The sequence below is a fragment of the Ipomoea triloba genome, chromosome 4 (assembly GCF_003576645.1).
Source record: "Ipomoea triloba cultivar NCNSP0323 chromosome 4, ASM357664v1".
NCBI lineage: Eukaryota > Viridiplantae > Streptophyta > Magnoliopsida > Solanales > Convolvulaceae > Ipomoea > Ipomoea triloba.
Genome location: NC_044919.1, coordinates 29438990 through 29461005, shown reverse-complemented (window position 1 = coordinate 29461005; position 22016 = coordinate 29438990). Strand labels below are relative to the sequence as shown.

Genomic DNA, 22016 nt, shown 5'->3' with positions numbered 1-22016 from the left:
ATGGCAAAATGCGCCAAAAACGCTACGTACCCATATCAAACCCTGGTAGAGTGGTAGTAACATACATGCATAGACATATATACAAAATCTTTTTATTTTTTAGGGTGTGTTTGGTTGGTGGTTTCGACATAAGGAATATGTATAAAAGTGATTGCTTATGTTTGGCTGATAGGTTTTGTGAATGTTACTATAAGTTTGGAATACTCATGAGAAAGCTCGTACCCTTATTAAATAAGGGTTTCATCTCCCTTTCTCCTTTCTTCCCCAACTATTAATAATCATTCCCATTTCACCCAACTACCAAACATGCTAAATACTTTCACTAAAACTCATTACATTGTGCGAACCAAACGCACCCTAATAAGTGGAGAGAACAAACAGTCACTAAATTCCCTCCTTGTAATCAAACCAACCAGCCTATGTTACTTATAGCTTGATTGACCAAAATTAAGAAGGCCAATAAATTGCTTCAATTAAGAGTTTCTTTTTGGTAAATTCACCAAGTCTATCTTGGGTTGGCTTAAGAGGAATCGAATCCGGGTTCTCTCGAAATTCTTCCTCACAAAGAGAGGAGCTACCCCATTGAGTTGCTTCAAACTTGAAATATTGTGGCTATTACTTAGCTTATTGTCTGACCACCTTAATTGAAGTTGCTTCCTAGAAAGCCTCTCTTTGACATGTGATCATGCATGCTAGTTAGCTCATTCTTCATCGCCACCTTAGCTTCATCCATGGCGGCTACCCATAAGAAAAACGCATGCAGATACCTAACCCATACCGAAGAAATCCTGGTGTGGAGTAGGTGAGAAGGAGCTACACGGCGCATTAAAAACCTGCAGCTACTCACTGCTCCTATGGCGCATTTAAAACCCGCAGCTACTCACTCACTCATTGCTAGCTGTCTCGTCATACCACTATTCTATCTGGGAACAAGATCGATCATCATTATTATCCATCAAGATGTCTGGGCCTCAGTGCTGTGAGAATCCACCCACTTTGGATCCAAGCGCCGGGGTTGGGTCCGTGGTGGAGCTGGGTGGCCTCAACTCATATGTTACAGGTTCTTCCAATTCCAACCTCGCTATCATCCTTGCCTCCGACGTTTTTGGTACGAATTTCTCAGAGTTTCTTCATCTGCATTTAATTGTTCAAGAAATTAAACTGAGAAAGATTAGACCTTTAATTTGTTGTTCTTCCATATATTCACTTTCCTCTCTTTCATTCTTGTTTTAATTTGCAGGTTATGAAGCTCCAAATCTCAGGTACCCTCATCATTTCTCCTAATCAAGATGCATGCAAATTTTAAGTTGTGCAGATAATCTTGATTCTGGCTGATGACTTGATAACCACAAAGTTATTCTGGTGGGAATAGCCCATGACAATCTAGGCTGGTTTAACTGTCCTTTGCTGACTAGGGTAATGAGGTTTACCCCGTGCACACACTCAGTAGTGGCTACGGGTTTTTATCATCACTCAAAGAATTTTTTTTTTTTTTTTTTTTAAATGCTTCTTGTTCCCTTCCGTTTTTATAGTCACCTGTACTGTTTTGCTGCTAGTACTACTGTTTGGTTTTCATCAGACTTATTCTGTAATATATGAATTGAAGGAAAATAGCTGACAAAGTTGCAGCTAATGGATATTATGTTGTGGTTCCTGATTTCTTCTATGGAGATCCCTTTGTTTCTGGCAGCCAGCCCATGGATGACTGGCTTCAAGAGCATGGAACAGTATGTATTCTGTACTCATCATACTGCAATATAATGCAATACATATATACTCCTTATGCCTCAAGTGAACTATTTCATTATATTGTGCAGAAATTTCCCATTCTTTATGATCTTTTTGTGTGCTTGCATGACACCATGATGGCTCTGATCTAGAACTGTATTAGTGTGTAATTGTTTGTGTAGGACAAGGGATTTGAAGACGCGAAATCTGTAATTGCTGCTCTAAAGAGTAAAGGAATCTCTTCGATAGGCGCTGCAGGGTACTGCTGGGGTGGTGAGTATCAGATCACAAGTCCCATCCTCATGTTTCAGATTGTATGTAATTGTGACATCTGAATCTCTTTGCAGCTAAGCCAGTTGTGCAGCTGGCTCAGTCCAAGGATTATATTGAAGCTGCAGTTTTATTGCACCCATCATTTGTTACAGTGGATGATATCAAGGGTATGGACCATTGAAATTTGCATTCCACAAGTTGGTCTGACTTGATAACTACAAAGTTACAAGTTCAACTCCTACTGAAACTGGCCTATTGGCCTTCTTGGTTTAAGACGGTCAGCTATTGTTAAGGTTAGATTGGTTTACCTCCTTGTGGTTCTTTGCTGACTAAGGTCACAAGGTGGGGTTCACCTAATGTACACCCTTGGGTTGTGATTGTGGCCTATGGGTTTCTCTCATCACCAAAAAAAAAAAGATAGCATTGCATGCATCTTGCAGACAAAACACTTTCTTTGAGTAGTTATGGTGAAAATTGATTTGTTTTCAGAGGTGAAGGTTCCTATTGCTATTTTGGGGGCTGAACTTGACCAACTAACTTCACCAGAGATTATTAAAGAATTTGAAGAGATCCTTTCATCACAATCTGAGGTCACATTGCATGAAACTTATGGTCTGTCTGTTATGTAATTGGTATGGTATCTCATAGTTTTAGACTAAGCATATATGCATTTGTTGTTCTTGGAAACAGGTGGATTACTTTGTGAAAATCTTCCCTGGTGTTGACCATGGATGGACCATAAGGTACAATGATGAAGATGAGAACGCTGTGCAGAGTGCTGAAGAAGCCTATCAAGACATGTTGAATTGGTTTATTAAGAACATTAAGAACTAATAATGTTTAGTACACAATTAAGTCATGAACCATGTGCAATTTTTAGTACAATAAGTGTTTGAATGTACTTTGTCGGGTAAACTATGTGTAATTTTTAGTACAACTAAGTATTTGAATTTGCAAAGTATCTGGTGGTTTGATGACATCGCTATGACCCTTTCAAACGAAACCGGAACTTAAATCTCACATAACGGCTACAGATTTTCTCGTAAATCAAAGTATTGGAATACTTTAGTCTAGAAATGGGTTTTCTCTAACTCATTCTAATTTCAACAATTTCTGTTTTGATTGATATGTACATTAAATGGATTCTTTAGATGAACACTTGGGTCAAAATTAGGACAAATTCCAATTTTAATGGTTCATACTTTCATCAGAGACTACATATTATTTGATATTCTAGTCAATATAGGCCATAGAAAGATTATATGTACTCTGAAGCTTCCAGTTACATGATTAGGCACATTTTCATCCTACTACACAGAGAAATGGACAATAAAAGGCCTTCATCATTACAAGAAAACCCTAAATTTACAGCATTGTTAATCTAGAATAGTGGCACCTGATGAAATATTTCTAACCCTAAATATGCATTTTGGCTAGACCTCAGTTCTCAGTTTCTTGGCTACATTGCTGATGTTTACTACAAGGCAGCATCGGCTATAGTCTCTGTTTCACACGCCTACCATTAGTGTCACTCCCATCTTGGATAGCTTCTTTTAACAGCTTGCTTGCAATCGCGGGGTGCTCATTCACCCTCGCCACATACTCCAACAGTTCTGTTAGGACATGAGGACAGCTTTCTTTCAAGTATTCAAAACCATTTGTCTGCATGACAGCTGCAAAACAGTATTCAGTAGATATAAGTGCCATTTATAACGCAGGCCTGATTGCAAAGGGAAACATATTTGTTCAGTGCTAAGAATCGGATCCCTAATGTAATCCTCCTTAAAGGGTTTAATGTGATTACTGTGTGTTATGTGTTGGCAAATCCCCGACAAGTTCTTTGAAGATGAAACTGACCTCTAAGGTTTTCAGGCAAAGCAATGAATTTGAGACAGACAGACTTCAGCTGGAAGCAATGGTGTTGTTCAGCTAAGGCTAAAGTTGTTGCAACAGTATTAATGGTCACGTCCTCGCACAAATTAGCCTCACAGAGCAACCTAAGCCTGTCTAAACCATACCGATCAGAAGCTGCAAGTAGATGCTGAGCCATCAAGGTGGAAGCCCACATTGAGTTCATACCCGTAAGTTCTTCCATATCAGGCAACACATCCCAGTATATAAAATGCAGGAGAGCCTGAAAAGCACATTCCATTAGCCAATATTTGGAAAACTGGATTAAAGAACTTGTTGAAAAGCACATTCCATGAGATTTACGAAAAGAACCTTAAAAACAGGGGCCTCCATATCTTCAACTTCAATGCTCGTGTTTTGATCCTTCATTGGACCAAAAAGTTGTGCTCTAAACACCGGTGACCGGGCAGAAAGTACCAATTTGTGAGCTGCAAAGGTCTCTCCATTAACTTCAAAGTTCACATCAGTCCCCTTTCCACTTTCCAGAAGCTGCCCAAAGTGCAAGCCAATGTCTGATGGCGGTACAGATATAGCGTAGGTCTTAGGCCCCTCAGTGCGAGACCTAACAACCCCAACACAGCAATGAACTTGAAGGCAATCATCTTTCAGGTAGTCTGACGATTCAAGAGTCGTTCTTTTGTAAAATCTTTTATATCCCCTGCATCATAATAACCTTAAACTCATCATGTCACGCCAATTGAGTTTGTTCGAAACAGGCTATGACACCACAAACAAAGCTCACACTTGCAAACACACCAACAACAACCAAAGCTACATCAAATGGAGGAGAAAGAAATTGAATGTCAGATGGATAGTGTAAAGAAACTACTCCCTCCGTCCCGTCCCGTCCCATTTTATGTGTCTAGGTAGGTTAACGAGTCAAGTTATTTTTAATTCAAATTTTCATTGTATTAAGTTTAGTATTAATATACAAAATTTATATATTTAGAAACTACACTAAAAGTACTATTAAACAAAAAAATCAAATTTAAAAATAAGTAAAAGATAATAAAGAAAATAAACAAAGAAGAAATAGTTGTTAACCAGAAAGATAACATCACAGGCTATAAATTTACTTTCTCCATAATGCCCCCTAATTAATCTACAAATATGATAATGATCAAAGAACACAGAAACCAATTAAGCAAAATCCGGATTACAGAAGACCTGAAAATGAAACTAACCACATGCTTCCACGGTATTTAAGAGTGTAAGGGCCGCTCTCCAACGCCCTGCCGAAATGGCTATGAACCTTATGCATCTCCTTGCCGCTCTGGTCAATAAGCGTCAATTCAAAAAGCGCCCTCACATCCGTCCCCTCGCTCGCAAGAGCAATGAAAAGAGATACGTAGGTAGCATTGTCCTCTACGCTCTTCCCGTCGGGATAGAAATAGATTGCCCAAGAAAATCCACCCACCACGAACGTATCGGAGGTCACGTACTTTCCGATCCCAATCCCCTTCGACAGCGAGTACCCAGTGATCATAAAATCGTGTGAGCCATTCACCGTCTCAGTGATCGACGTGGAAGCAGTCGCCGGCGGCGAGAGCCTGTCATTGGTTTCTGTCTCAGCCCTCCTCATGCTCCAATTTGATCAAGCTTTCGACAATATATTACAAGACTTTCCCAATTTGGGGTGCAATTAAAGCAACGGCTATTTAATGCGGGAAATGAATTCGATTAAAGGGGAACTTGGGAATGGAATCCAGATCCACGGTGGGTACAGAGAGAAATTAAACGGAAATGGGTAAGAGGAACAGGGTTTATCTGCAGAAATCTAGGGCGTGGAAGCAATAATTCAGCGAGTTCTGGACCCTTAAATTTCTAGGGTTTCCAACACGCAAAGAGAAGACGAAGACGAACAAGGAAATCAAGATTTTGAAAGAGGGGAGCAGAGACAACAAGTGACTATAGTTGATTAAGTAGGTCGACGATTTAACTATATAGAGCAATCATTAAGCCCAGTGCACTAATACTCGCTCACCTTGGCTGCCCATCGATACTAAATTACTAATGTCATATTGTCTATTTTTTTTTGAAAATGTCATATTGTCTATAACTCTATATCATACAATAACACTTATCAAAAACTCGAATCAAACTACTATTGTATTATACCTAATATAATCACACGGAATAAGGTTCAAATTGATCACTGAATATAACCTGAAAATGCAATTAAGTTACTGAACGAAAAAAGTACAATTAAATTATTGAACACCCCAAATATATACAATTTTACATGATAACATGTTAACACCAATTTCTTCCGGTTGTCTACTTACGTGGATGATGATTTGGCATTTTTAAAAATATTTTTTAAAAAAAACTTTTTTTATTTAAAAAAAATTGTCGGGGTGGCTACCGGCTACCCCCTTCCCCCTCTTTCGTCTCCGGTTGGAGACGAAGAGCATGTCCTCATCTCCGGCAGAGACGAAGGAGGGGAGTAAGGGAAGGGGGTGACCCTTTTTTTTTTTTTTATTAAAAAGTATTTGTTTATTTTTTTAAATGCGAACTCACTAAGCAAGTAACCAGAAGAAATGGATGATAACTTGCTATAAGGTGAAATTGCATACATTTGGTATGTTCAACGACCTAATTGTATTTTTTTCGTTTAGTGGCCTAATTCGGACCGAGTATATCGGAACCGGATCCACCATAAAACCAGGTGGCAAATTATTGTGTGGACCATAATAAAATGTACATTTTTAATGTACTAAATGTACATTATTTTTGTACTGAATGTACATTATTTTTATACTATAAAAATAATGTATATTCAGTACACAAATAATGTACATCCCCTGAATATAATGTACATTATTTTTATACTGAATGTACATTATTTTTATATTGAATCTGCATTATTTGATAGTATGGTCCACACAATAATGATTGAAACCAGGTATAACAATATAAAACGGAATAGGAAATAACAATATTATTAACGAGGGGTGTGAGGCCCAATAGAATCCGTACAAAATTCAAAGGTACCGGCCCAGAAAATAGTGGCTCAAATAATAAATAAATAATAAGATGACTAGTGAATAAATACAATAGCCAAAGACCTTGTGGTCAAGTGGCATCCGGTGTCCCGATTAACACTCCCACATGGATGATGGGAGTGAGTGCCATACCCGAGGGGTATGGCGCCTACGCACGCACACATGCCCGGGCGCCACGGCCTCGGGCGGCAATCGGGCATGTTCTTCCTTGGACCACCTCCTCACGAGTCTGCTTCTTGGCTTGCACCCCTCCTCTACTGGGTTTGTCTTGCACCACCTTGATCCTTTGTCTTGTACCTTTTATTCCTTGAGTTTGCGCCCACCTCCAATAACCCAATCAAGATTAATACTGAATTGTTGATTGTAGTCGTAACAATTTGTAAGTGTTTGCGAGAAATATAATACTGATAATAGTACTCATAATTAGTGTGTACGTGGGATAAAAATGATAGGCTAGACGAGTGGGTGGACAGTTTTTTTTTTTTTTTTTTTTTTTTTGACTATGTTACAATGTAGTATATATTCATAGCTACTTTCTCAACCAAATGAAACACAAAAAGCTAATATCGTCTCTACTAAGGCGAGAACCCATTCCTTTCTATGTGAGGGTGCAACCAGATGCCATTAGACCACAAGGTTAATGAGTGTAGTTAGGTTGGCACCAACTAATAACTATGAATGCATGGTCTAAGAGAGCATGCGACGTGGGGCATCCGATGTCCGGTAGGAGATCCGTTTCCGGCAAGGATGTGCAACTTCACTCACATCTCAGTCATTAAAACTTAAATATTTTCTAATACATTGAATGGTCGTAATGAAAGTTACGTATACAATTACAACTTATAATGGATTAAAAAATGTCATGTCCAATACATTTTTACTATTGATCATCAAACTTTTAAACTAAAGTGACATAATCTATACTATTAATAAAAACGATATCCTCACTTTAAGCTTCCCGCCCAAAATAGTCCTATAATATGTAGAATTTGATTATTCCTTATTTTCCTATTCGTTCTACAATTCAATAGTCCTATAATATTTAGAATTCGATTATACATTACAATTTGTATTCATAATAAGATACAAAACCTCATAATTCGTAATAAGATACAAAACCTCCTATAATATTTAGAATTCGATTATACATTACAATTTGTATTCGTAATAAGATACAAAACCTCATAATTCGTAATAAGATACAAAACCTTACTTATAAATATTACGACACCAGGAACGAAAAGACATACACAGTGCTCATCAAAACAATAATATTTTTTGGTTGCTGTGCCTGTTTTATTAGCCACCTTCCCTTTTTGCAAATCTTCCCTTCTTGCAAATCTGCAAATTCTGTTCCTATGGAGCCTATTTTTGTCTTTGCTTCCGACCTATCACCCAAGACGAAGAAAAGTTGTGTGAGACTTCGGTTGATTCGTTCTTATCTGTCCAGGGAATATCAACATTCTGCAGTGAACCAACATACATTGGAGTGCCTACTCCATGACTCCCAGGTAATGTTTCCAAACAGCTTGATTCTGTAATACAATTATAAGGAATTAAGAAGTACAGTAATGACAACTACATTTATTAGTATGCTGCCTATTATTTTTATTTTTTATTTTAGTTTTTTGAGCTTTTTGCTTGGTTTTAAATTTCATGATTTTCCTCAGGGAACTTACATCCATTTACAAATCCCCAAAGAGTTTGTGGTTAAATTCAACAAACTCTTGAAGGAAGGAGAAGTGTATGATATTCACAATTTCATTGTGCAAACATGTCGCATGAAGTTTAAGTCATGTGAGCATAAATACATGATGAAAGCGAACCACGACACTTTGATTAGTGTTAAGGATCAAGATGGATATGATTTTCCCAAACACATGTTCAAATTCAAAGATTTTGGATCGTTAAAGGCTCCCGGAGGAGTGGATATTAATCAGCTAATTGGTAAATTCTTCTTTAAATTTTGTTCTATACTGGATGTGTTCTCATTTTGTTTTGTTTTACTAAGTTTCTAATGTTACATTCATCACTAACAATTTTAAATCCTTTGTTTGGTTTGTAAAGATTTGATTGGCCGTGTAGTTTCCATTACTGAGGAAAAAGTTATCCAAGTTCATTCAAAACCCCAAAGGTTGATTGATCTTGTCATTGAAGATACCCGGTATGTATTTGTTTAGATGACTTTTTTATTTGTTTTAAGTATAATTTTAGGGGTCATCACGTTCATTGTTGTTTTTCACTCAGGGGGGAGTCGACTCACGATTACACTATGGGACGAGCACGTTGATTCTGCCTTACCTTACTACAATGCTGATTTGGCAGATCCATTGATCGTTATACTACAGCTATGTAGAGCCAGGGTAGATCCATTGATCGTTATACTACAGCTATGTAGAGCCAGGGTGAATGATGGTAAGTAATTACCCAATGACAGACATAAATTTATTTGGTTCGATTTTATAACTATTTTAAATTATTTATCATATTAGATGGTGAGGTTAGGATATCCAGTTCCTACACAGCAACAAAGATTATGTTCAACTATGAATGCCCTGAGTTCTTCAAATTCAAGGAGAGGTATTGTGACATTTCAATCTTTTCCACTCCGTATTATATTTTATTTCAAACACATTTGTTGATTATGGGTAATCCGTTTAAATCAGTCTGCCTAGGTTCTTCACTCCAATACGGAGTATAAGCTCTAGGTCAAGAATTTCTGGATCTGGAACAATGGAAGCTTTATCGAGTGAAAATATCACACTGACTTCCTTAAAGGATATTTACGACAACAAGAAGGTAGAAATCACAGGTTTATTTAAATCATTTGAAAAGTCACTCATTATATTCCTCACGTATTGTGTAATTAATTTTTAGGTTGGTGAATTTTGGGTACTTGGAGAAATCCTAAGCGTAGAAAGTGAATGGTATTTCAATGCTTGTATGAATAAGGTGTGTGGGAAGAAGCTTCAAGATTGTACGGACCAAATGTATTGTAAGCCATGCAATACATACTCGCCCGACGGAATAATTAAGTACAAGGTGGTGATTGTTGTCCTGGATGACGACCAGGATGGCCCTCTTGTACTTTGGGACAATGTTTGCTCGACACTGTTAGGAGTTACAGCTAGCGAGTTGAAAGAAAAATATTCTAAAGTACGTGAATCCATACATCTTAACAATCAACTATTCGGTTTTGAATGTATTAATATTATGCAATGTATAATATTTTTTATCTGTTTTGCTTGTCCTAGGTTGGTTGCATGCCCAACGAAATTAAGGACTTGATTGGGAAGACAATGATGTTTAGGATTGTCACACGGAATGACCAATTTAAATATAGTGGGAACACTGCTTTTACCGTGCTTGGAGTGAAAAAAGATGAAGCTATTGCGCAGACACATCAACCCAAACTATTGAATAAAAGTGATGAAGGAACAGTGGTTATACCACCACTGGATGCTACATCTTCGTCACTCCTAGAAGTCATCTTGGTTGATGAGAGCACTCCCGAGGAGCAGTCTTTAAAGAGAACAAATATAGAGTGTTCATCATCTTCAAGAGGTATGAAGAAGCCTAAGATCGAGCCCAAAAATTAGTTTCCTTACTACACCATTAGACTACGTTTCTCTTTTTGTTTGTCTAAGTGGAATAAATGCTCAACAGATGGTTTATTCTGTTAGGCTTTAAACTTTTGCATAATTGTTAGCTTATACACTATAAGAAACAGATTATTTCGTCACTCTTGATGGTTTTGTTGCAATTTCATTTTGTTCTGTTGAGTATGTCTAAATGCCATTGTTGGCATTTTAGTGTAACAGTTTGTTTAACAGTTACACTATGGGTATTTGTGTTTGCATTCTGTCATTTAGGCTTAATTAATGATTTATTATGTTAGTTATTACATAGTAATAGAGCATAGATTTTCACAGAGAAAATACAATATGAATGGCAAACATAGGTGAGCATAATCTGATCTGTATTGGCAAATTTCCATGGCAAGAATGTAATGCTGATAACTAATAGTATAACAGAGGCATGAATTTAAAGGTTGAGGGTTCTGGAATTTGTGCAATGCTGACAACTAATAGTATACTTAATGAACTTTCAGTTTAGGAAGTGGAAAATTATATTTGGGCATTTAAAACTGGAAACATGGACAATTATATCAATAATCTACAAATGAAAATGTTTCAAATTTTACCAGTATCATCTAGGAAAAGCAGAGAGCATATAATGCAGAAATACCACATTTGTAATGTGTTTTGCGCCCAGTAATTCTAGATAAATAGCATATCAAAGAGTAGGAAGCTGATACCTCATATGGAGCGATACCCGTGTTTATCTTCCATATTCGATATAGTTCACGTTTCTGTAGGTGACAGCAGATTTAACGCCAGTGAATGCAAGCAAGGTGGAGGTGACAGCAGATTTAACGCCAGTGAATGCAAGCAAGGTGGCTGTCAAGTTTGATTACTTCAAGATCGCATGCCTGGTATGTACAGTGCTGATATGCATAAACAGATATAAGCAATTTATCTTTACGCTATATCGTGGTGGATAATACAAAGAATAAGCACACAATCTACATATAAGTACATGGATAAAGATTTCTTACCCCTTCTTGGTTTAGTAGTAGTGATTATATACTCAAGAAATTATAAAAAATATTGCTGACCACACCCCATTCTTCACTGGCTGACAATACCAATCCAATGGCGTGATAGCCATCTTTAGTCACTTTAACTATTAACACCACTACTGTACCCTTTATGATCTCATTGACATTATCCCAAATCCTTATTTGCTTCTGCAAAAATCATAAACCAAAACTATCCTCAAAATACTAACAAATTCACTTTATCTGAATTTAAAAAAAAAAAAACAAAACAAAAACAAGACAAAAAAAAAAACAAAAAACAATTGAATGCTAGCAACTTTGCACAACGGAAAATGATTTATAGAAAGCAGACCTGCAAAGCGACTGAACATTGTGCAAGATCCCAAACCTTGAAACTTCTGTGAGAAAGCCTCTCCTTGCTACCTAATTCCCAAATCATAATCTCTCCTGCACTTGTCCCAACTGATTATAGTAAAAAACACCAACATATGGTTTAATTTAAGTCACTACCGAGTACCGAGTACCAAATATGAGTATAATAATGTGGGTGGGAATCAAATTATACAATACAATAAATATAAGTAATAATCAGTCACCAAGAACTAACCAAGAAGCAAAATCTGTTGCACAGGATGAAAATCCATACTCTTGACTGCCGAGCCAGGGTTCAGAGTCATAACAACAGCTTTAGGCAAATCATCAGATGAATATGAGCTTTGCCCATGACTTTGACTGGCATACCAATAGGCAATATGTTGACAGGCATATTGTTAACCTGCAAATATGTTTATATAAATAAATTCTAACTATAGAATTACAACAAATATGTAATGTGCATAAAGCTCATAATGTGAACAAACAAATTACCATGCATTGCACTCATGTAAATATATGAACTGTCATCACAGAATTTAGTTAAATTAAGAAACAGCTTTTAGTTTTCAAAAAAAAAAAAAAAGAAACACCTTTTAGTTTCAAATGCTAGCATATATTTCTCCCAATAGATTTCACAACAGTGATAAGAAAGTTTCAGCTCAAAAGCATCAAAGCATTTAAAATAGCTGCAAGAATTATCATAGCTTGCCTTAAAAAGTTATTTAACAGTCCTTTGCCTTCAAAAACTAATGATTTCAAATCAAATTTAGAGTTTAAATAGCTTTTTTACCTAATTGATTAGCAATCACATATTTCGATTCACCAAATAAACTACTTACTAAAATTGAATGAAAAAGACCTTCCAGAGCTGAACAAATCACATTACCCAAAAAAAAATAAAAAAAAATAAAAAAAAAACTTTGTTAAGCCTAAGATAGTATAAAAATAAAAACAAAAAATAGCATAAAACTCAAGTGTGGATAGTATAGTTATAATGTGTATGAGTTAGAGCATCTTATCTTGAATTCTTGAAATATTTTCATGTAGCTGTAAATGAATGTTGATAAAACTCAAGAAAATCTCCTTAAATTATTATATTAAATATATTGAATTATTACTTTTTTTCCTTAATTCAAAGATCTCTTTAAAATTTTTATTCAAGGTCATTGATCACATAAATTGGGCCATGACATTCATTCTTGGGCTCTTTAATCAAATTTGAACTACTCATATAATTAGCTATAAATTAACTATGATCTTTCTAATTTTGTTGTGAGTATCAGTTTTCACAATTCACTTAAACAACATGAGGAAACTCACAGAATCAACAATTCTAAGGGGGAGAAAAAAGCAAAAGATCACAAATCAAGGTTAGAGCCAAAATTAAATCTCATTATATTTTGTTTCATTCATTATTTTCCTTATTATCTATATACTTTAGGGTTTCTCAAATTGAGAAACAGACATGGATTCAATTATTTTATAATAAAATACTATCATAAATCAGAACACAATTGAATTTATTATTTAAAAAAACAATAAATGAACAAATCATAAAGCTAGGGTTTCTCATTCAGTAACACAGACCTTAAATTGGCGATGACCGGTGTGCGGTGGTGGTGGCCGCTGGCCGGAGTGCTATGGCGATGCAGGTGTAGTCGCTCAATGCCTGCCACACTCTCCTTGGTGTCATTGGCACCCACCAACTCCAACGCCTCCTCCATCTACGCTTTTTCGGGGCTTCGATCTGATGCTAGGCTCTCAGATCTGCGGTGGGAGAAGATGGGGGTTGATTTTTAAGTAGAGGCCAGAGAGAGTGAGAGGCTTGTGGTGTAGTTCACCATTGAATGTTAGGTGGAGCTTTTGCCTCTGGTGGCCATGGAGTAATGGAAAGCACGCAGAGCAGGGAGGGGGGGAGGGAGGGAGCTGAATTAGGGATAAAAAAAAATGAATACCTAAGCAAATAATGATGAATAAACCTAGGAAGAATAAAGAAAGGTGTTTTCAACTTAAAAAGGATTTAAAAAAAATTAAAATGGAAAAAAATGAAGTGTATAATATAACTATAAAAGCTAAAATAATTAAAATTGAAATTGTTGAAGGAGGTGTAGATGAGCTGTTCAATCATCTATGTTAATTTTTCAAATCTTTTCCTTTATCTCCCTGATTATGGAAAACCTAAAATAAAAAATAGCACTTTTTAATTTATCTTTAAAAAACTAAGGCAATGAATTTGGTCTTTTTTAAAAATGAAAATGGTAAGATAATTTAAGTTGAAATTGAATTTTGTTTGAAGTTGAAACTTTTACTAAATTTATGGTAAGTGTATACATATTTTGTAAGTGTATTTAAAGCTAAGTACGAATCATTATATGAGAATTGTCTAATTACTGTTTTTTTTTATTTTGTATTTTAGAAAATGAGTTGGCATTACAAGCAACTGTTGGTTCTTCACCATTTAATCCAGTTCATCCGAGATTTAACGGTGAGCATTTTTTTAATAACCTACGCGCCTATTTTTTTCTATATAAAATGCAGTCATAAATTTTTTTGCTTCAATATAAATAACTGCAGTAGCTGGTAATGAAGCATTGTTTGGTGGATTTACGGTTTGCTCTCCATCAACACCTATTAATACACCCAACAAAGGTACTACTATTCAAAAATATAATATAATATAATGTAACATAATAGGTTAAATTATATGCAAATTTTGATTGATTTGTTCGGTTAAATTGTTGCAGTTAATGCTCATCAAAGTCCATCATTAAGTGCAATCACAAATGGTATATGTTATATTCAAATGATCTTATTTTCCATTTCGACTAAAATAATATTTTAATCTTATTTTATATATTCAATAATAGTTTTATTTTGATGTATTAATATTATTTTGTCTTTATTTGATGCAATTATTTAGTTTGCAAAAAAATTGCAGTTGCTAGCAACCCAAGTTTATATGAATTGAATAGTACAATTGGTTCCTTCACACCCTCGACTGTCGTCACAGATGGTAAGAATTTTCTCTATTAGTTCAGTACATATTTCTTCATTTGTTGTATATGGTAAATGTGTTGTTATATATGCTTGAATAAAAATAAATTCTATACGATCAATGTGATATATATGTTTATAAAAAAAAAATTGCAGTTGATATGAATAACATGTTCTCACCGTCTAATGAGCGTTCATTAAATACGCCAAATATGCCAACTTCAATGTCTTCATCACGCCAACCATTAGCTGATGTTACGAACGGTAATTTATACTTCAGTATGGTTTTTGCCTTTTGTTATTCCCAGTGCCTGTTTACAACTTTTTGAAAATTTTTAGTTGGTTGCATGCTCTATATAGTGGTACTGGAATTCATTAGATAAGAAGTTTATTTGAAAATTTTGAAAAATAGGCTCATTGATTGGATGACATATTGATTGGAATAATAATTTACATTTTTTTTAGTATGCAATTTGCCTTTTTGTTAGAATTTAGCATGCAATTTGTGAACTTATTGGTAGACATATTAATTGGAATAATAATTTGTCTTTTTTTCTCTTTGGGAAAAGGGTCAAATAAGCCCCTTAACATTATACCAAAAGTCAATTAGGTCCCTCAACTTTCGAAAGGTGCAATTAAATACATGAACTCATAATTTCAGTTACCTAATTGACTTTTGGTATAATATTAAGGGGCTTATTTGACACTTTTCCATTTTTCTTTTATGCAATTTGCCTTAAGTTAGCAATTTAGCATGCAATTTGTCTTATTTTATATGCAATTTACATTTTTTAAGAATTCCTACCTAATATTATTTACCTGTGTTATTATTTAAATTAACAAAATAAAAATTACTTTCCTTATGCATGTATCCGTGTTATTATTTAAATTAAAAAAATAAAAATTACTTTCCTTATGCATGTATCCACCGTTTTTTACTTGTGTTATTATTATTTTTACGTTAGCAATTTAGCATGCAATTTGTAAACTTATTGGAAAACATATTGATTGGAATACTGGTTTGCCTTTTTTTTTTATGCAATTTGCCTAAATAAAAATTACTTAAAATAAGAATTCCTAATATTATTTAACAATTCATTGTATTTTATTAAAGTGGAAACAGAAACGCATCGTCGACGTAATCGTGTTCCGCGATCAATTGTAAGAAATTCCAGTAGGTCATCGTCAAGAACAAATGAGACGAATTTAAACAATGATTCACGACTGGTTGAGACTCAAAATAATGGATATGGTCAGTTTTCCTTTTTTAAAATATAAAAGTTTGTTCTGTTCATTTTTTCAAAATTTAAATAATGTGTATTCATTGTATTCTTTACGTTACCAGATTGTTATTTTGACCTTGGAGATCCTATTCATTCGTGTAATTATTGTGGGGCTTTATTTTGGTGGCAAGAGCGCTCTAATCAAAATGTAACATGCGCATTGCCAAAATACACAAAGTGTTGCTATGAGGGCAAAATCCAATTACCTCGCATGAAGGATCCTCCTCATGTGCTGCAGAGGCTATACTTTGGTGATACTGAACAGAGCAAACACTTCCTTAGTAATATTCGAAGATATAACAACATGTTCTGCTTCACGTCTTTGGGCGGTAGAATTGATAGGTCACTCAACACCGGTAATGCTCCTCCAGTGTTTAGGATTAGTGGTCAAAATTATCACTGCATTGGAAGCTTGGTTCCAATAGATGGTTCGATGCCAAAATTTGCGCAACTATATATTTACGACACAAATAACGAGATTAAGAACCGCATCAATTCTGTCAGGTAAAATAAAAATTACTTTCTTTCTTTTTTTGGCATTCCACTTAGATATTTAACTATTATTTATCTATTCCCTTTTTTTTCGTATACAGAGGGGAAAGTAATTTAGGGGATATCAATGAAGAGATTGTTGTCGAATTGAAGAACATGCTAGACCAAAATAATGTCTTGGTCAACTGTTTCAGAATGGCAAGAACTGAGATCCAATCTAATCCAGTTATTGAGGTTAAGATGAATTTAATAGGCAAGCGGAACAAAGATGGAAGGACCTACAATTTACCTACCGCTCATGAGGTAGCTGCACTTATTGTCGGGGATATTGACCCATCAATGGGAGATCTAGACATATTGATTGAGACCAGAACTGGACAGTTGAAGAGAATAAATCAATTGAACCCCGCATATCTGCCACTACAGTACCCTTTATTGTTTCCCTACGGTGAAGATGGCTATCGCGAAGACATTATATTCTCTGATGCATGGCGTCAATGTCATCCTCGTGGAAGGATAAGAATTAGCCCTAAAGAGTATTTCTCATTTTATATACATGAGAAGGTAAATGAGAAGCATACATTGTTGTATTCTAGGAGGTTATTCCAACAATTCTTGGTTGATGCGTATACAATGATTGAATCTGCACGCTTGATCTACATTAGAACTCATCAGAAGGCGTTGCGTTGTGAAGCTTATCAAGGGTTGAGCGATGCATTGACAAGAGGAGAATTAGACCCTGCAGCTCGAGGTAAAAGAATTATACTCCCATCATCATTCACAGGTGGAGCTAGGTATATGATTCAAAACTATCAAGATGCTATGGCAATATGCAAGCACATCGGTTATCCACACATATTCATTACATTCACTAGCAACCCAAAGTGGCCTGAGATTGAACGGTATGTTACACACCGTGGCCTTAAAGCAGATGATAGACCTGACATCATTTGTCGTGTGTTTAAGATGAAACTTGATGCGATGATTGAAGACATCAAAACAGACAAGTTGTTTGGCGATATATGTGGAGGTATTTGAGATCATACATAATTGAATTTGCCATCATCAATTCTAATTTTCCTTTATAAACTTTAATTGGTCATTTTTGTATTATCTTTGCAGTTATCTACACGATTGAATTTCAAAAAAGAGGTCTCCCTCACGCGCATATCTTGCTATTTGCCAAAAGAATGAATAGGCCAAATTCTGCGAACGAAATTGACGCATTGATCTCAGCTGAAATACCAGACCCAGATGTTGATGCAGAATACCATCATGCAGTCAGTGAATTCATGTTGCACGGACCCTGTGGAGAACTTCGGAAGAATTCGCCCTGCATGGTAGATGGTAAATGTTCAAATTATTTTCCAAAAAAACATGTTACTCATACGATTTTGGATAAAGATGGTTACCCGATTTACAGAAGGCGTGACAATGGGCGCACAATCAATAAGAATGGAATTAAACTTGATAATCGTTACGTCGTCGCGCATAATAGACATCTGCTCCTAAAATATCGCGCACATATTAACGTTGAATGGTGCAACCAGTCTAGGTCTATTAAATATTTATTCAAATATGTGAACAAAGGAAATGATAGGGTCACAGCAGAATTCATGAGTAGTTCAGTGAATGCTCTCAATGGTGATGTGGTCGATGAGATTAACATGTACTACGATTGTCGCTATATATCAGCATGTGAAGCCACGTGGCGGCTATTTGGATACTGGATACATTATCGAATCCCACCTGTAGAGAGGTTAAATTTCCACTTAGAGCACCAGCAGAATGTTGTATATGGTGAAGATCAGCCCTTGGATCAGATTGTGGAGAACCAAACAGTTAAGCAGAGTCAGTTCAAAGCTTGGTTTGAGGCGAACAAAAAATACGAAGAGGCCCGGTCACTCACTTATGCTGAGTTCCCCAGTAAGTTTGTTTGGAAGCAAGATCTGCGTGAATGGCAGCCAAGGAAAAGAGGTTACTCCATAGGACGATTGTTTTATGTTCCGCCAGGGTGTGGAGAATTATACTACCTTAGATGCCTTTTAAATTTGGTACGAGGACCTTCTAGCCATGAGGATATTCGCACTGTTGCAGGGGTCATTCATAATTCGTTTAGGGATGCGTGTTATGAATATGGATTATTAGATGATGACAAGGAGTATATTGACGGCATTACTGATTCGAGTTACTGGGCATCCGCGTATGCTTTGCGAAGGTTATTTGCTACGCTTCTCACTTCAAGTTCAATCAGTAGGCCAGAAGTAGTTTGGAATGCCGTTTGGGAATTTCTTGCCGAGGATGCACAGGTTCAGCGTCGACGTGTCATGCAGAATTCAAGTATATTGAGCTACAATCTATAAATTCAACTTTGTTATTTGATTTTCATTATTTATAAATAAACTAATTTGTTGTTTTTTGGTTTCTTTTTTTTTTTTGGGTTTTTTAGAGTTGATGTTATCGGATTCAGATAAAAAACAGTTCGCTTTGGTGGAATTGGAGAAGTTACTATCTTTGTGGGGGAAAAGCCTAAAGGACTTTCCAGAAATGCCAATTCCAGACGAAAGTAGCATGTGTTTGAGTGAAAACATGTTGATAGCTGAAGAGTTGGCATATGACAAGGAATCGTTGAAGACAGAGCATGAAACATTGGTAACACAATTGACTGATGAGCAAAAGAATGTTTATGAATCTGTCATGAATGATATTGATTCCAATGGAGGTGGATTGTTCTTTGTGTATGGTTACGGAGGAACAGGCAAGACGTTTCTGTGGAGAACGTTATCGTCAAAGATAAGGAGTCGCGGTGATATTGTTCTGAATGTTGCTTCCAGTGGAATAGCATCTTTGCTCTTACCGGGAGGTAGGACGGCACATTCTAGATTTGTAATACCGCTCTCTTTGAACGAAGATTCCACGTGCAACATATCGCAAGGTAGTGACATTGCCGAGCTTATAATAAGGAGCAAATTGATAATATGGGATGAAGCACCGATGATGCACAAATATTGTTTTGAGGCTTTGGACAAAACCATGAGGGATCTATTGAGGTTCACTATACCGGGTAGTGCTGAAAAGACTTTTGGTGGAAAGACAGTAGTTTTGGGTGGTGATTTTAGACAGATCCTACCTGTTATTCCGAAAGCAACGAGACCAGTAATTGTCGGAGCAACTATTAATTCTTCGTATCTTTGGACAAATTGCAAGGTATTAAGGCTCACCAAGAACTTGAGATTACGGACCTTAGCTTCAGAGGAAGATAGACATATGGTTGATTGGTTTTCAAAATGGATTGCAGACATCGGAGATGGGATTGCTGGGGTTGTAAACGGCGGTTTATCTGAGATCGATATTCCACCACAATTTTTGTTGAAGTGTGGACACGATCCCATAGCAACTATAGTGGAGAGCACCTTCCCAAGCTCGAGATATGGCACGCTTGATGAGTCACAGCTAGAAGGCCGAGCGATCCTCTCACCGACTTTAGATGTCGTTGATCAAATTAATCAGTACATGTGCGAGATGAATACTGCAGAAGGACGGACATATTTGAGTTGTGACTCTTTGTGTAAGGCAGAATCAGGCAGTGAAAATCTATCAGAAGTACACACTCCTGAATTCTTAAATAGTTTGAGATTGTCGGGTCTTCCTAATCATTCATTGACATTAAAGGTCGGTGCACCTGTTATGTTATTGCGGAACATAGACTACTCTCTTGGTCTTTGTAATGGGACGCGGCTCATCGTCACAAGATTGACAGATCACATTGTGGAAGCAAGAGTAGTTAATGGGACACATAAAGGAACCAAAGTTCTAATCCCCCGAATGTCTCTCACTCCTTCTGATACGAGATTACCCTTCAAGTTCCAGCGTAAACAATTCCCCTTGATGCTTGCATATGCCATGACTATCAACAAAAGTCAAGGCCAAACACTAACACATGTTGGGTTATTGCTTAAAAAACCAGTCTTTAATCACGGACAATTGTACGTGGCTTTTTCCCGAGTCACTCATCCTGATGGCCTGAAGGTGATAGCTCTAGACGAGGATGGACAAGATTGTGTTGCTACTACCAATGTCGTCTATAAAGAGGTTTTCAATAATGTGTAAATGTAATAGATGATATTATGTTTTCTTTGTTTTTCTTTTTATTCAAAATGACAAAATTGCTATATTCTAGAAAACATAATCGATCCAATCCATTTCATCAATTGCACTATATAATATTCGTTGTTATAATTTACATAATTGTATATCGATCCAAATATTCTTAACATATTATAACAAATTCATTTCGTGCAACGCACGGGTGAAAATACTAGTGTCTTTAAAGACATTAAATTTTTTAAAAATGATAATCGAGCATCATATAAGAAAACAATTATAGATGAGAAATTTAGCATAATTCTTGAAGTATTTTAAAGCATTTATGAAAATAATATAATAAACTACACATAATAAGTAAATCGTACTGAAAAGATTTTGTGCAATAAATTCGAAGAATTGTTAATAACAATTAAATTCATAACAAATTATAAAGAGTTAATTCCACTTTTGGTCCTAGACTTATTAGGCGTTTGCCAGATTTAGTCCTCTACAATAAAAATGGTCAGATTCCAGCCACGCTTTTTGATTGTTGGACACTTTTAGTCCTCCGTGACTTGTGCCGTTTGTGGACCGTGAATTATAACGACTTTTTGGTCTTTTTATGTTGTCTTCCTCTAATTCTTTTATTCCTTTATTTTAGTGATTGTTTTCAGCAACAAGAACAGAGATGAACAGAGTTTGAACACCAACTGACATTTTACTAGCTCGTTTTGCAGCAGGTGGCGGCTGTGAGGAAGATGGCCGTTGTGAGGAGACAACACAATAAGTTTATCGGAAACGCCGCCTTTTCCAGTGGCAAGAGGGTCACGATCGACTCAAGAAGCTCGCGTTGCAGGGTTTTGCCTTCGGTACCATCAACTTCGGGTGTTGCCAGAGTGGTCTCGTATAAGGTCCCGCAGCGACCATTCCGCGTACGTTATTATGGCGCTGGCTATCGTTAACGACTTCGCGTCGCGAGACCTCATTGTAGCAATAATTATGGCGAAGAAGTGACATCTAGAATCGTTAGCTCCTCCGTTCACCAATTCGGCGGCGACCTGCTCTGAAAATTCGCCTCCACGCACGCATAAATCAAAACCACATATTTTGCGTCTCAAGTTGTCTGTAATGTTAGGTGTCTTTCCACGGTGGTAAGTTGTAGTGGTAACTTTAATCATGCACACTGGTTAATTTTAATCTTAGGGGCGAGAGTTTTAAAAGTGCATGCCAATAGAATAATATTGTAAA

At 36.3% G+C, this 22016-nt stretch overlaps 3 protein-coding genes across 3 annotated transcripts; 2 read left to right on the top strand and 1 right to left on the bottom strand.

The window, feature by feature from the left end:
- The first annotated feature begins 882 nt into the window (after positions 1-882).
- LOC116017114 (endo-1,3;1,4-beta-D-glucanase-like) lies at positions 883-2978 on the top strand. The gene is made up of 7 exons (XM_031257644.1): positions 883-1108; positions 1241-1262; positions 1607-1727; positions 1911-2001; positions 2076-2168; positions 2491-2591; positions 2692-2978. Exons 1-7 carry the CDS (start codon positions 961-963, stop codon positions 2833-2835), a joined length of 720 nt encoding a protein of 239 aa, XP_031113504.1. The 5' UTR covers positions 883-960; the 3' UTR covers positions 2836-2978.
- A 209-nt stretch (positions 2979-3187) lies between these two features.
- On the bottom strand, positions 3188-5836 carry LOC116017609 (BTB/POZ and MATH domain-containing protein 2-like). The gene is made up of 4 exons (XM_031258221.1): positions 5097-5836; positions 4225-4570; positions 3859-4135; positions 3188-3674 (listed from the first exon to the last, which is right to left on the bottom strand). Exons 1-4 carry the CDS (start codon positions 5492-5494, stop codon positions 3496-3498), a joined length of 1200 nt encoding a protein of 399 aa, XP_031114081.1. The 5' UTR covers positions 5495-5836; the 3' UTR covers positions 3188-3495.
- Positions 5837-16401: 10565 nt separating this feature from the next.
- On the top strand, positions 16402-21482 carry LOC116016128. Its single transcript, XM_031256289.1, has 6 exons — positions 16402-16694; positions 16784-17712; positions 17805-19022; positions 19132-19617; positions 19981-20115; positions 21430-21482. Exons 1-6 carry the CDS (start codon positions 16402-16404, stop codon positions 21480-21482), a joined length of 3114 nt encoding a protein of 1037 aa, XP_031112149.1.
- Positions 21483-22016: the final 534 nt, after the last annotated feature.

Bases quoted from the DNA above. Each gene is read 5' to 3' on its own strand.
- LOC116017114 (XM_031257644.1), top strand. From the start codon at position 961: ATGTCTGGGCCTCAGTGCTGTGAGAATCCACCCACTTTGGATCCAAGC. The intron at 1,728-1,910 runs GTATGTATTCTG...TTGTTTGTGTAG, and splicing joins GGCTTCAAGAGCATGGAACA to GACAAGGGATTTGAAGACGC. The intron at 2,592-2,691 runs GTCACATTGCAT...TCTTGGAAACAG, and splicing joins TCCTTTCATCACAATCTGAG to GTGGATTACTTTGTGAAAAT.
- LOC116017609 (XM_031258221.1), bottom strand. From the start codon at position 5,494: ATGAGGAGGGCTGAGACAGAAACCAATGACAGGCTCTCGCCGCCGGCG. The intron at 4,571-5,096 runs GTTAGTTTCATT...ATTATGATGCAG, and splicing joins AAATACCGTGGAAGCATGTG to GGGATATAAAAGATTTTACA. The intron at 3,675-3,858 runs GTCAGTTTCATC...ACTGTTTTGCAG, and splicing joins TTTGCCTGAAAACCTTAGAG to CTGTCATGCAGACAAATGGT.
- LOC116016128 (XM_031256289.1), top strand. From the start codon at position 16,402: ATGAAGGATCCTCCTCATGTGCTGCAGAGGCTATACTTTGGTGATACT. The intron at 16,695-16,783 runs GTAAAATAAAAA...TTTCGTATACAG, and splicing joins AACCGCATCAATTCTGTCAG to AGGGGAAAGTAATTTAGGGG. The intron at 17,713-17,804 runs GTATTTGAGATC...TTATCTTTGCAG, and splicing joins GTTTGGCGATATATGTGGAG to TTATCTACACGATTGAATTT.